The sequence below is a fragment of the Carassius gibelio genome, chromosome A5 (genome assembly GCF_023724105.1).
Source record: "Carassius gibelio isolate Cgi1373 ecotype wild population from Czech Republic chromosome A5, carGib1.2-hapl.c, whole genome shotgun sequence".
In the NCBI taxonomy this organism is placed as follows: domain Eukaryota; kingdom Metazoa; phylum Chordata; class Actinopteri; order Cypriniformes; family Cyprinidae; genus Carassius; species Carassius gibelio.
In genome coordinates this window covers 38781663-38797500 of record NC_068375.1, presented here as the reverse complement: position 1 = coordinate 38797500, position 15838 = coordinate 38781663, and the positions used below count along the sequence as shown (strand labels likewise).

General features: G+C 31.8%; 1 protein-coding gene and 1 long non-coding RNA gene across 2 annotated transcripts; one reads left to right on the top strand and one right to left on the bottom strand.

The window, feature by feature from the left end:
• Positions 1-1215: 1215 nt before the first annotated feature.
• On the bottom strand, positions 1216-12925 carry LOC128014904 (beta-glucuronidase-like). The gene is made up of 12 exons (XM_052598609.1): positions 12668-12925; positions 11501-11686; positions 11238-11419; positions 9639-9781; positions 9303-9490; positions 7809-7952; positions 6339-6517; positions 5167-5313; positions 4109-4193; positions 2807-2983; positions 2596-2731; positions 1216-2233 (listed from the first exon to the last, which is right to left on the bottom strand). Exons 1-12 carry the CDS (start codon positions 12869-12871, stop codon positions 2088-2090), a joined length of 1917 nt encoding a protein of 638 aa, XP_052454569.1. The 5' UTR covers positions 12872-12925; the 3' UTR covers positions 1216-2087.
• Positions 12926-13041: 116 nt separating this feature from the next.
• Positions 13042-15537, top strand: LOC128014905 (uncharacterized). Its single transcript, XR_008183732.1, has 3 exons — positions 13042-13725; positions 14739-14885; positions 15064-15537. It is a non-coding gene; the product is annotated as an uncharacterized LOC128014905 (long non-coding RNA).
• The last annotated feature ends 301 nt before the right edge of the window (positions 15538-15838 follow it).

Genomic DNA, 15838 nt, shown 5'->3' with positions numbered 1-15838 from the left:
CCTCTCGGAGCCCTTTTGTCCTTTGACCTCTGACCTCATGAGAGAAACGATAGGCTGAATTGTTCAGGCTGTGTTTGGATTAGTATGCTACAGTATTACTCCTCACACAGCACTATTTCTGAAGTGTGCAGTACGTAGTGTGTGTGAATTATTTTGAATGCATCACAAACGTGCAATATCCACCTAGAAATCCTTTAACCCACAATGCAATGCATTCCACAGTGCCAGTGTGATTTTTAAGACCAAAAAAAATAGTTTTCTATTACAAAATAAATTAAAAAATGTTTACTTTTTCAAAATGTTTGACTTCTTTTCTAGCACAAATGTCTAAAATAATTCATAAAATGATCTAAGAAGCCTCGTTTCCTGAGAAATTAAAGTATTTCTATTTTTTCTCGTTTACAATTTTTAGTTTTTTTTTTTTTTTACTTATTGATTGTTGATTTCAGAATGTTTGTACTAGAAAACAAGACAAAAATACTGAGGAAAACATTTTTTGTTTTTTTTAATGTAGACACTGAATTTTGATTTTTTTTTTTTTTTTTTTTTTTACAGATGTGATATATTTCTTCAGAAACGGGTCTCATCATAGATATATAACTTCTAATATCTAGGAAGTCTATGAATAGAGATTTGCTCAGATTCTTCATATTCTACAAAGGTTAATCTTTATTGCCTTTATATGGTCATGACAGGAAGTGATTCACTAGTCAACTCATGCCTGTGAAGTATTTATACATTTATCAAGACTTCATCCGTCTGTTAATGAAACGTCCTTTTCCTAAAGCTAGCATGCAGTAAAATCTTCCATGCTAATGATGCATGCTTTATTAACAGCTGGAGAGTTTCTGGAAATACTGAAAAAAAAGGAAGTGTTATTATGAATTATGGACTCGTATTTTTGCCTGAAATTTAACTGATGGACTGGAGTGTTTTGGATTATTGTGATGTTTTTATCAGCTGCTTGGAGTCTCATTCTGACGGCACCCATTCACTGCAGAGCATCCATTGATGAGACACTGATGCAATGCTGCATTTCTCCGAATCTGATGAAGACACAAACTCAATCCTGATCTCGGATGGACTGAGGGTGAGTACGTTTTCAGCACATTTTCATTTTTGGTTTGAAAATGTCCCTTTAACATCCTGTGTGTGTTTCAGACAAAAGATATATAATATAAATAACAGGAACATTAATGAATCTCAGGGATGATCTTGTTGGAATGCCATTTATTTTGATGACATCACTCGGGAATGTCTGGAATGTCCACGAACAAAGGATTCATTCATTGTTTATGAAGTAATTAAAGTAAAGTACACTCTCATAAAAATCATCAGCTGGACATTTACACACATGCCTCAAAATGAGAAATACTGGAGCCAATTATTAGAAGTTGATTAAAATATATAATAAAGTAGACCGTTTACTTAACTACTGCCAGTGGGAAGAAAACACATCCTGGTCACATTTCACCTTAAAAAAAAAAAAACGAAAATATATTTATATTTTATATTTATTTATTTTGACTTTTTATGATCATTAAATTTTTTCTTCAATTTTTTTTTTTTTGCAATTCTCATTCTCAATTGATCCTTATTAGGTTCTCATGGAATAATGTTATTACTGTAATACATAAAAAACATTACATATCTGCATCTAGGCAAACAACAAATAGCAAAATTATATATAAACAACTATATAGCATTACACTATTGAATTTGGGTAGAAAATGTGTTTTAATTATAATGTAAATCATGTAAAAAAAAAAATCTTGCTGGTCCTAAAATAGACTAAATGGTCCTTAAACGAAATGTTATTTATTTTAACGGAGGTGAAATGTGACCTGGACATGTTCACTGGTTATCAAACGTTCACAATATGAATCCCAGACACTGAAAAAAAGAGAAAACATTCCTGCTCCAGTTTAATAGTGTTGCTGCATTCAGGACTTTAAAAGAAAACAATTGAGTGTCTTTACGAAGAACACAGCATCTGTACTGATCACACAACACATGTGTTTCCCCACAGCTGTGATCCCCAGTGTGGCACACATAAGGCACTTCCTCCTGATAAACCTGGTTTCCCCTCACAGCTGATCCGGCTCATGGAGAGCGGGCCGAGACGTCTCATTGGCGATCCTCCAGTATCGCTCTCGCAGCAGAAACGCTCCGGCTTTGGGCTGACGCTGCCGGGTCAAGACTCCCTTCTTATTCCCAACCACTCGAGTGATGGCTGGACACGGAGAGAGACATTAACACATGCAGATGTACATTTACTAAAACATCCTCAGATCCTCTGAGAGTTTGTTTCGTCATCAGATTTGGAGAAATGCATCAATGCGTGCTCTGAAGTGAATGGGTGCCGTCAGAATGAGAGTCCAAAGAGCTGATAAAAACATCGCAATAATCCACAGCACTCCAGTCCACGTGTTTTCATCAGCTCTTTGGACTCTCATTCTGACGGCACCCATTCACTTCAGAGCATCCGCTGATACATTTCTCCAAATCTGATGAAGAAACAAACTCTCAGAAGGATGTTTCATCAAATGTACATTTTTGCTTTAAACTTCAAATGTGAAGCCAGTGTGTTCCTACTTTGAGCCGTCATGAAGTCGGCGAAGTTCCAGATCAGCTCTCCGATCAGGAACTCCTTCCTCTTCCGGTCGAACACGCTGTGGTAGTTCTGCAGGACGGTGGTTTGATACTCCTCCGTGAACATCATGGGTGGATCCTGCAGGACGGCAAACACTTCTTCAGGTTCACTTCTTCACACAAACATACTGTAACGAAAAGTGTGTGTACTCACACTGTGTAATCCGGGCACGGCGTCCGCTCCGTACTCGCTCTGGATGATGGGCTTCTGGTATTTCCCGTACCAGTCATCAAACTGAGTGTTGAGCTGAAGACTGATGATCTCTGTGTGACCCGGGTCATGATACCACGACAGATAGCTGTTCACACAGATGACGTCCACATACGGAGCCTGAGCAGCACACACACCACACAAACACACTTCATCAGTCCGTTCAGCTAAACTACATCACTCTTTCCTCACGCACACAGATACGGTTTCCACTCAGAAGTCTTAAAGGTACAGGAGCAGAAGAGTGCAAAATGATCCTGGAAATCTCAAGTGCTTGTGAGGAGTAGAAACAATATTAAACTCAGAAACTGATGGTAAATTCACAAATAAATATAAATGGCAATTAACATTCAATTAAACGATTAAATAATTTAATACATTTGGAATTTGATTGAAAGGAAGTAACAAAGTGTGTGTGTGTGTGTGTGTGTGTGTAAAATAAATATGACGAAATATCTGATTTGTTTCTTTAGCGAAAAAAAATATTTATATATATATATTATATCCATTTATTATTAGTATCACATTATTTACATTATAACTATCAATCAATATAGCTCTAAATATACACTGAAAAAAGAACATACTTATATAAAGATATAAATATATATAAATAAATAAATATATATATATATATATACATATATATATATATATATATATATATATATACATATATATAAATATACATATATACATATATATAAATATACATATATACATATATATAAATATACATATATACATATATATAAATATACATATATACATATATATAAATATACATATATACATATATATAAATATACATATATACATATATATAAATATACATATATACATATATATATATATACATATATACATATATATATATATACATATATACATATATATATATATATACATATATATATATATATATATATATATATATAGACACACACACACACACACAAGTAAATATACTCCAAAAAAAAGAAATAACATGTAACATAGAAGTAAACATGAAACTTTGAAGTTGAAAAACAAAGTAACACATGTATCAATAATAAATAAATCTAATTTATTTTTATATATCTCTATATATATTTTATATATTTGATACATTTTCTAAATTTTTATAGCTAGCAAATGATAATAATAATTATATATGCATGACAAAAATCTGACTTGCATAATTCTTTATGCAACATAGAAATGACTCGAACACAGAAGTGTAAAGTGTAAAGAGCGCCGGCTCACCCCGAGATCTCTGGCATAGTTGCTGTCTGTGATGTACGTGACGGGACGCGACGAATCCAGAGATTTCGTATGAGACACCAGTTCCCTGTGACAAAATACAAGATGTTTCTCTAGTTCCAGGGGGTTAAATAAACATTAAACTGAGATATTAACCTATTCCTAGGATTCATACACTTGTCGTATAACGATTACAGTCACCACAAATCACTTCTGACTGACACTTTTCCTGTATGTTTATTTAAATATCTAATTAATATTTATTTTTTACTATTTTATGCAATGTATTTTAATTTAAAAAAAATATATATTTAAATGTAAATTTAAAATTGCAATTATTATTAATCTATTTTATGCGATGTATTTTAATTTCATATTTTTTGTTTAAATGTTATCTTACTTAAAATTGCAATTATTATTTATTCATTTTATGCGATGTATTTTAATTTAATATTTTTTATTTATTTAAATGTTATCTTATTTAATATTGCAATTATTATTTATCTAAATTTAAATTACATTTCTAATTTAATTTAAAAAAATTATAATAATACAGCTAAATGGAAATAATAAAAATAAAATTTTATAAAAATGACAAAAGCACCTAACAAAAGGACTAAAATCTATACCACAAATAAAATGAAAACTGAAAACGCATATAAAAGCTAATTAAAATATTAACAAATATGATAATAGTACATATGACAAATAACAGATTTTGAGAAATAACAGATTTTCAACTATTATTAGTAATCTCTAATTAAATATGAATTTAAATTGATTTCCATGACTTTTGCAGTTTTTTGCATTTATTTTGCATGTATTATTTATTGCATTTTAATTATTATAAATGTTTTATGCATTTTAATTTTATTATTTATTTACTTTTTTTTAGGTGTCTCTACCTGAAGACAGTCGCTGAACGAGACTGAGATTTAGGACGACATCATGATTGATATTGAGCTACAGCAACAGGAGGCCAGTGTTAAATCTGTCTTCTCTTCTTCCAGGTGTGAACACGTAAAGCATTAAAGGGTTCGTTCGTATTCAGATCGACTCACTTGAAGTAGAGTCCGGCGGGGGGCATCTCTGACGCCGGCTCATTGGCCACAGACCACATGACCACAGACGGATGATTCTTATCACGCCGCACCAGCTCCTCCATGACCCTCAGGTGATGAACCAGAGACACGTTCCCGAAACTGCGTCTGAGACACACACACACACACAGAGACACACGCAGACACATACAGAGACACACACAGACACATAGACAGACACACACACACACACTTATTGATTATCTGGATCTAGATATGACAATAAAACCATCTTCATAAAAAATTAATCTGTGCTGTTATTAACTAAAACTATTATAATTGTTATTGTCAATTTACATAAAACTAAAAATTAAATACCGACTATAAGTCGCACTTTTTTCATAGTTTGGCTGGTCCTGCAATTTATCAAAATTAATTTGACATGAACCAAGAGAAAATATTACCGTCTCCAGCCGCCAGAGGGCGCTCTGTGCTGCTCATTGTTCCTGTAGTCTACACTGAAGACATAGAGCGCCCTCTGGCGGCTGTAGACGGTAATGTTTTCTCTTGGTTCTAAATAAATGTGATTTATAATCCAGTGCAATTTATAGTCCGAAAAATACTGTATGTTAGATAAAAAGAAAAATATAAATTATAATGGTTTTGTTAAGTGAAGCTGAAATTTAACAAAAAATAAATTAAAGTTATATATAAATATTACAACAATAACTTCAAATTTAAACTATTAAAATCTTAAACAAAAATTTGAAATGAAGTGAAAAACATGTAAATAATAAATTACTGATACATATATATTAAAAATTATATATATATATATATATATATATATATATATATATATATATATATATTATAAAAAAAAAAAAAGCTTAAAATATTGAAAATCTATAACAAAAATGTGAAATTAAACAGAAATATGTTTAAATAATAAAATTAAAATAAAAAAAAGGAAGTTATATTTAAATATTAAGAGGGGAAAAAATTACAAATTGATTGAAGTTTTTAACTAAAATGAAAATGAAAAACATGAAAACATAACCTAATTCTAAATATGAATATATCTAAATACCATCTAAGCACATAAATAATAGTAAAAACAACAGTGGTCTCAAATGAATCCAGACTGCTATTCGTTTGAGAGCGGAGAGCGAACACATTGGGTGACGTCTCACATGTCTTTGATTCCCACTCCAGGCGACTCGTCGATGATGACGATGCCGTGCCGGTCGGCCGTCTGCAGGATCTCCTCGGCGTACGGATAGTGACTGGTGCGGAACGAGTTCACTCCCATCCACTTCATCAGATTAAAGTCCTTCACCAGCAGAGGCCAGTCGAAGCCTTTCCCTCGGATCTGAGACGAGCAGAGTTTAACATCAGCCGTAATAACACAAGCACTTTCACCACAGCCCTGTGCTCTCCAGGGGTCACACACACATCACCTGCTTCCTGTCTGGTGTGTGATCAAGTACAAGGAGACGAGGGGAAGTTAAAGAGCCACAACACGGCCAAGATAAGTCCTAAAATAAAAGCTCAACTGAACAAAAACAATTAATATTACAAAAGCACATAACAAAATGACTAAAAATGTAACTAAGTTTAAAATAAAAGGATATATGTGTAAAATAAATGAAGACTGTGGATGTTCATACAATTGCATTCTTGTTCCAAGTAGAAAATATTAGAAATATTGCCTTTAAAATAAAAATAAAATTATTATATGTTTAAGTAATAAATCTATTAAAACTAAATTTGAAAAAAATTTAAGCTAAATATACCCCCCCCCCCCACACACACACACACACAAAGGAATAAAAATGACCGAAGCACATAATTAAATTAATAAAACTAAAACTAAATTAAAACTGAAAATACATCAAATCAATAAAAAAAATAAAATAAAATAAAAGCTCAAAATTTTAATAAATATAAAAGACGGGATTAGAAAAACAATATGAAAATACTACAATTACCAAAACTAAATAAAAATTTCAAATAAAAAATATATATATAAATAAGAAAAGCACATAACAAAATTAACAAAACTTAAAATAAAATTAAAAGAAAAACTGATAATATATATAAAATAAAAGCTCTTAATAATAATAATTAAAAACATGTACATGTTCATTTTCTTTTTGCATTATAATCATAATTATAATAAACTAGAATGAAGTATGCATTAGTAGCTCATTTAAATAAAATAAATTTAAGAAATAAAAATGACTGCAATTAAAATTAAAAATGAATTAATGAAAAAAAAAGACAAAAAGCAACGAAATTACTAAAATGTAAACAACAAAATTAATAAAACTCACAATATATAAAATAAAAAGTTTTTTATAATAAAGTTAATTATAATAATTATTATTATTTTGAATTGGAATTACAATCAATATAAATTGAAATAAATTTAAGTACTTAAATTACTAAAACAAACTAAAATTAAAATGAAAACTGAAAATACATAAAACTAAAATATATAATCTATAAGAAAAGACTGTGTGTGTGTGTGTGAAGGAGACTTCAGAGATCTGTTATTGCTCCACATCTGATCTGAGCGAGTCTGAACGTGACGCTCGAGTCTGATGAACCGCTTTAGTAAAGTTAGGAGTGTAGCTCTCAGTTCCTCTGCTGTGACTCACGTCTGCGTCCTCGTGTTTGTTGACCCCGTGGAAGTAAAACGGCTTGTTGTTGATGAGGAACTGTGTGCTGGTGACTTTAACGGTGCGAATCCCCACCGGAAGAGTGTAGACATCCGTCTGACCGTCCTCCGCTGTCGCCTGAACCTACAAAACCAGATCAGAACTGAGATATTCACCAGCACACGCAGGGTTAAAACTGAAACTGTTTAATGCATGCAGAAACATCTGTTTGTTAGTGTCTGATCAATGCTGCAAGCAAACTATAGAATGACTCTATACAAAAATAAAATAAATGCAATAATAATAACAATAAAAATGTTGCATTGTAATTGGAATGAGAATAAATGAAAAATGTTGCCTTGGCAAAAATTACTGAAATAAAAAAAAAAATATTAAAATGTAAAAACAAAAACTAAAAATGACAAAAAGCAACAATATCAAAAATGATAATACATAAAAAAAATATAATATATATAAATTAATAATAATAATAATACTTTTGTATTTGGCAACTAATTGGAATAAATGTAAGTACTAAAATTACTGAAATTAAAATAAATAAAAAATATAAAGAGAAAAAAATGACAAAAATGACAAAAAGCAACAAAATGAAAGCTGATAATACATCAAAATAATATATATAAATTAATAATAATAATAATTTTGCATTGTAATTGAAAAGCAAAACAAAAAAGTGTAAACTGAAATAAAATAAAAATAAATCTAAAAATATAATTTATTTAGTTCACCTTATTAACAGAATTAAAACTCAAGCTGAGAAAATAATGAAAACTATATAGACATATACAAAAACACTAATAAAAATGTAAACAGAAAGATAAATAAAAATAAAAACAAATTCAGATTATTAATAAAAACTCTAATAGTATCTCGGTGATTCTAAAATAACTCAAATAATGTTTGATAGATTAGTAATAAAAAAGGCCACTAAAAGCATCATAATTAGTGCAACATTAAAAAAGAACATCTTTTTTTTACACATGCATTTGGCAGATGTGTTTATCCAAAGTAACTTGCATTTGCATTGCATTTTAATAGTTCATGCATTCCTAATAGACTGTATATATGTGTCCCTGCAGCACAAAAGCAGTCTGAAGTCTCTGGGGTGTATTTGTAGCAGTAGACAAAAATACATTGCATGGGTCAAAATGATCGATTTTTCTTTTATGACAGAAATCATTAGGATATTAGGTAAAGATCATGTTCCGTGAAGATATTTAGTAAATTTCTTACTGTAAATATATTAAAACTTCATGTTTGATTAGTAATATGCATTGCTAAGAATTCATTTGAACAACTTTAAAGATGATTTTGCACCCTCAGACTAATATTGTCTGATCCCGGCAAACCATACATCAATGGAAAGATGATTTATTCAGCTTTCAGATGATGCATAAATCTCTATTTTGAAGAATTGACCCGTATGACTGGTTCTGTGGTCTCGGGTCACTCGTGTGAATCCTGGACACTGACCTCCATGGAGTAAAGGTACGCTGGGTTCTCGTGCATCAGATACGGCCACCAGAGGTTAACGTCCGTGACTTTGAGGACTCCTCTGGAGCCGTCGGCCGAAGCCACACGTCTGCCGTCGTGAGCCGAGAGCGTGACTTTCACAGCGGGTTTAGAGCTGCCCAACACGGACACGTTAAACCTGACCAGCCCTGAAACACACACAGGATCCACACACATTTACTGAAGTATTTCATACTGGAACAAGACGTTGACTTAACAGCCCTCCTACTGTCTGAGAAGCCAGCGATATAACAGATGTTAAGAACGAGCATGTGACCAGTTTGTGCGGATGTGTACCGATGTTGTCTGAGAAGCTGGTCTCCAGTGTGATGTCATCAATGTGCGCCGCCGGTGTGGTGTACAGCAGGACCGGTCGGTGTATTCCAGCGTAGTTGAAGAAATCAAAGTTAGTGTTCTGGACGAAGTATCCAGCGGGGTATCTGAGAGCCGAAGAAGGGGTTAAAACAAGTTTATCTCAACCCAATATATGGGAAACGTTTGGAGAAAAACTGTTTAAAAGCTATTTAAATATGAATTAATAATAATAGAAAAATTGTTAATCAGATTAAAATAACAAAAATGAAATGTAAAAATAATCTTTATTTTACTCAACTGTAAACATTAAATTGTAAAAAATATTTTTATTTTATTCAACTGCAAAACTATTTTAATTTATTCAGATGTTAAAATGTTTTTATTTTATTCAACTGTTAAAAAAAATATTTTATTCAAATGTACAAATATTTTATTCAAATGATAAGAAATACAGTTTTTTTCTACTTTATTGTTAGATATTTATTTACACACTTATTTCCTTATTTAAATATGAATAAATAATAATAGAAAAATAGTTATCAGATTAAAATAACGAAAATAAAATGTTAAAATATTTTGTTTTATTCAACTGTAAAAAATATATTTTTTATTTTACTCAACTGTAAAAAAAAATATTCAATTGTAAAAAATATTTGTATTTTATTCAACTGCAAAACAATTTTAATTTATTCAGATGTTAAAATGTTTTTATTTTATTCAACTGTTAAAAAAAATATTTTATTCAAATGATAAGAAATACTGTTTTTTTCTACTGTATTGTTAGATATATTATTTATTTACACACTTATTTCCTTATTTAAATATGAACAAATAATAATAGAAAAATAGTTCAAACAAATGGAAATCAGATTAAAATAACAAAAATTAAATGTAAAAATATTTTTTCAACTGTAAAAAAATATTTGTATGTTATTCAAATGTAAACAAATATATTTTATTAAACTGTAAAAAAATGTTTTTTATTTTATTAAACTGTAAAAAAATGTTTTTTATTTTATTAAACTGTAAAAAAATTTATTCAAATGTAAAAATATTTGTATTTTATTTGACTGTTATTTTATTTAAATAAGGAAATAAGTGTGAAACTGAATAATATATCTACGTAATACGTAATATTTTATTATTATTACAGCATAGTTACGTGCTATTTTATAGTCAATTTTTGTTTTATATTTCACAAATTGTTATCACAACACTCAATTTAAAATTGCTATAATATTGTATAATATATACTATTGATATTGTATTACCAAAGAAGATTTTAAATATTATTTTTCAATAATTAAAAAAATGTTATCGAGAGCGTTAGTGTATTAATATAATAAAGTGTATATATATATATAAAAAAAAAAAGATTTAAACAAACAGATAAATACAAATGTGAAAAAATATTAATAATCTAACAGTGCATTGATATAATGAGTAGAAAACTACTTTAATAAAATCTTTTTTTTATTTTTATAATAATAATTTTACAGAGTTTAAATTGGGTCTTCATGCAAAAAAATAAAAAATAAATAACATATATATAGAGATGCCTTTGAATGTTTATGGCCTGACCTGCTGCGATCGTTCATGTACTGGATGGTTCCCGGTGGAAGCGTCTCTAGAGTTAAAGTGTTGTTCACAGCGATGGTGATTCGACACGGCTTCCCGTTCGTCTGCCGCAGAACGGCGCCGATGTCCGCCTCAAACGGGAGATGACCGCCCTCGTGCTCGCTCACATTGACCCCGTTCACCCACTGAGAGATAAACACATCACAGATCCTGAGACCGTCCCGAATCACGAGTCACAGACAACCATCTGCATCCCACACACTTACAAGCATTGAGAAATAGTGAGCGCTTCCCACTCGAAGCACGATCCGTGTTCCCCGGTCCTGGATCCAGCGCGACGGCACCCATACGTCCCTCTCATACCACACCCAGCCAATGAAATCACGGATCTTGGCGTCTTGTGTGATGTCATTGTAGCTGGACGGCACTGGCATGTCAATAACAGGCCCTGTCTAGAACAAAACACACCCACATAAACACCTAGAACACACTCGCAGTGCAAATATTAATGATTGCATGCTTAAAATACGGTATTATGCAATTTTACAAGATGCCTTTATTCACCACAAAGAGGATGTTTCTCAAGAAACCACACATATTGCACATAAGTGCATTGTGCACAAGAAGACAACTGATCAGAAAATAAATGCATAGGACTGTGTGTAAATAAATAATAAGACACTAGATTTAAATATGTATGGTATATAACCTTAGCAAGAATATTATAAAGTAGAAAAAAAAAAACATAATAATGCAGCATTATGGGAGTCATTATGCAAAATATCAGAGACAAATTTAATAAAATAAACAAAAAATAAGACACTAAATAAATTATTGCATAAATAATATGGTACATAATCCTAACAGTAACGTATTATAGTAAGTAGGGGGAAAAAAAACGTAACAATAAATAATTTTGGGTACCTGTGGTAAATATTAAGAGAATAATAATAATAAAAAATAAGAAGACAACACTAGATTAAACTAAATACATTTTGAAAATAAAATAAATAATACAATTAAAAAAAATGTAAATAATAATAAGTTGTTTTAGTAAATATAAATAATATGGTACATATAATAGTAAGCAGAAAACAAACGTAATAATGTCACATTATAAAAACTTATACAAACTTATATAAATATAATATAAATATATATAAATATTTTGAAATATTTGTTGGGGTCTTTAAAATAGATCTGCCTTTTTAAATTTTAGGATGTAGGTCTTTCTAAAAGATTGAAAACCTCTGCATCTTCCTGTTTTTATTTCCATAAAGACTTTAAACGTTAGGACTAAAAATTAAACGAATGCAAACGTATTACAATAAAATTAATAATGCTCCTGTAAACTTCTCGAATTCGTCGATTCACTCAGAAAATGAGAACCTCTGTATTGACTGTAAGGTGAAGCGCGTGAGATCTCACGTGACCTCCGCCAGAGGACGCTTGAACCACTGCTGCTCGAATCCGCGGTTCCGCTCCGGAGACATATCCGCTCGGAACCGCCACAAGCCGCTCACGTCCTTCACTTCTCTGGAGGGAGACTCCGTGGGGAACAGCATCCCGCCCTGCAGCGACTGACACACACCGCACAGAGCGGCCAGAAGCGCCAGAATCGCTCCGGTTAAACCCATCACGCGCTTCCCGACGGTCTGCTATTTACACTCAAGCGCTCCACTTCCGCTAGGCGCGTGACGTCAGCCGTGCGTCACGACGATTCCTTTTTTTTTTTTTTTTTTTTTTCATAAACACTTTATTAAATCTTCAAATAACAAAAAGACAGATGTGTGTAGTAACTGATTACATGTGGCTCGAGAGTGTTTTAATTTAATGTAGGCGTGGTTTTGCTTAACGGAGGGCGTGTCCAACGATTTTGTGTGTGGTATAATATATATAATCTTCAGAAACATGCTTTCATTTATTTTTAAGTTGCCATTCAGCTTGTTTTCGGTCACGTTTTTATTCATTCACTCACATCATGGCCAGCTGTCAAAATGTTTTATTCTCCCCGTTACATAAATGCTAAAATAATCCTTTTTCAAAGCAGAAGTTCAACAATATCTAAAACAATTCTATGTTTATTTCTTCATTTTAATATTATAAATATTATTATATATATTATTTTGAAGCATATTTTGTTAATTGTACCCTGGCTATTATTGTAATTCGTTAAAATCAATTAGAAAAACACTTCAATAAAAATAAACTTAATATAGTATATTTTTTCACGCATTTTATTTATTTTATAGTATTTGAGTTATATATTCATGGAAACAGACGGACACATTTTTTTAAATAGTAATCAATAATTTTTGAGAAGCTTGTGAAATTTCAGATAAACACTAGATGCTAACGTTTAAATATTCTCAAAGTCAAATGGACGTCAAATAGAAACACGAGCGTGCAGGTGTTGTTTTGACCACGAGGGGGAGACTACACATCACTCTAGACTCAAGATCCACTGTACTACAGTTCACACATCTCTCAGGTATATTAGCATTCGTGCACACAGAAGAATAATGATTCCTAATGGATAGTCAAACTCGTATGCACCAGTGATAAACTAATAGGTATAACAAGTGTATTTAAAGTCAAAATAAGATCACCTGCCTCTGCAAAATGCTTTATGTTTAGAATGCACAAAAATACAGCAAAATGCATATTACTATTGTGCAGTACATGTTTTATAATGCAATATTGCACAAAGTTTATTTTAGATTACAGTTCAGGGAAGTCATATCTGAGGAGGCAAAAGAGACAGTGAAGATTTGGAAATATTACTAAGAATTTTATTTAAAGTTTTAACTGTTCGGGACTGATACAGTAAACTCAGATGAAATGAAACAACAGTCATCCCATGCATGTACCATGGTGTTTGTAGCCGAGGCTAATTTGTAACACTTTATATATTTATACATTATAATTATAATAAATAAGTATGATGTTGTGAGAATGTTTCCAACACACTGGCTACTGAGATTCAGTATAAACACAGCTCGTGAAGAGCACTTGAGGATGTTTAAACTGTTCTTCAATCAGGAGGATAGAAATCTGAGGCCTCTTTATAAATCTTTTTCAGTATATTTGTCAAAAGTCTGATTCATTTCTTCAGAGCCTTTTTGGGGGCTCAGGACGTCGCTTCATCCTTCATCTAAATGCTTTAAACGCTCTCATTTTTGCCGTACTTTGTGACCCAGTTTCTGTGTTTGGAAAGTTACAGGGAGTTGTTGTCTGCACATTATGCTTTTGCCTAAAAATGTTCAGGGAAAATATGAGGTCAATCAGTTGCTGACAGGACAGTTTCAGTCTTTGTTTTTTCTTATCATATGAGATTATACGCTTGATTTTTGTTTATTATTTACTCACACCGTCAAAAGAATTCGATTATTTTATTTACATGCACACATTTTTTGAGCAGATGATTTTATCCAAAAATAAATAGCTGTATTTGAGTTAAAAACATCTTAATGCTGGATTTGTTTCGTCTTCTGTCTTCTCCAGATGTTCACTGATGGACTGGAGTGCTGTGGATTATTGGGATGTTTTTATCAGCTCTCATTCTGACGGCACCCATTCACATCCATTGCTGAGACACTGATGCAATGCTACATTTCTCCAGATCTGATGAAGATCTTGAATGCCCTGAGGGTGAGTAAACTTTGAAATACATAAAATAAAAATAAATAGCTTGTTTGGACCAATCATCTGTCTTTTTGCGTTTACTCAAATGCATCTCTAAAGTGTCCTGTTTTTCCACATTGTTCGATTTTATTTTGTGTAAGCATGTTTCTTATCACATCTTCCGTCTTGATGTTTATTGGACCAGGGAGAGAAATCGGTTTCCTTCAGATTTCTACACATCCTTCTTCCAGGAAGATCTCTTCGGTCTGAACCTCGTCTGTTCTCTGTGTTGATGCTTCTGGACGCGTTTATTGACTCAATCACTTGAAACTCTCTCAGATTTGACTGATGCAGAGTGACAGTGTGTGTGTGTGTGTGTGTGTGTGTGGACTGACATAATGAGGGCTGCTTGCGACAGCGATCTGTCTCTGAGCTGATATAAAATCAGATCTGAGGATAAAGTGAAGTGGATCATCGAATCTCAAGCTCTCACTTGTGTCTGAGTTATTGTTACTGGTCTAGTGACTCATTGCTAGGATGTTCGTGGTTGTTGCTAGCTGCTTATTTAATGGCCCAAGCCTAAACAAATGCAGAATGAATCTGTGTGTGACACAAAACGATGTCTTAAGGCCAGTAATGTCACCTAAAAATGCACAAATAAAGCGTACACTCATCAGAGTTTTCCTGAAGTGAAGTGGCTGATTGAGCCGTGAATCTCTCATCTGTTTCTAACGCTGTCTGAGCCTGAATCTGGTCTGATTCTGACTGATAAACCCTGTGCTGTCCAGAGTTAGTAAACCTTACTACAACTAAAGATAGAAAAAAATGGAAGCTTATTTTTGCAACAGATAATTGCTGATATTTATCTCACAATTTTGATCTTTTTTTAATATAACTCAGAATTGCAATTCTGAGAAGAAAATTCTGAATTGTGAGAAATTCAGAACTCTGAGTTAAGAGAAATTTGTAATTGTTTTTTT

Bases quoted from the DNA above. Each gene is read 5' to 3' on its own strand.
- LOC128014904 (XM_052598609.1), bottom strand. From the start codon at position 12,871: ATGGGTTTAACCGGAGCGATTCTGGCGCTTCTGGCCGCTCTGTGCGGT. The intron at 6,518-7,808 runs GTGAGTCACAGC...TGCTCGTCTCAG, and splicing joins ACAAACACGAGGACGCAGAC to ATCCGAGGGAAAGGCTTCGA. The intron at 5,314-6,338 runs GTGAGACGTCAC...TGTGTGTCTCAG, and splicing joins GGAGTGGGAATCAAAGACAT to ACGCAGTTTCGGGAACGTGT.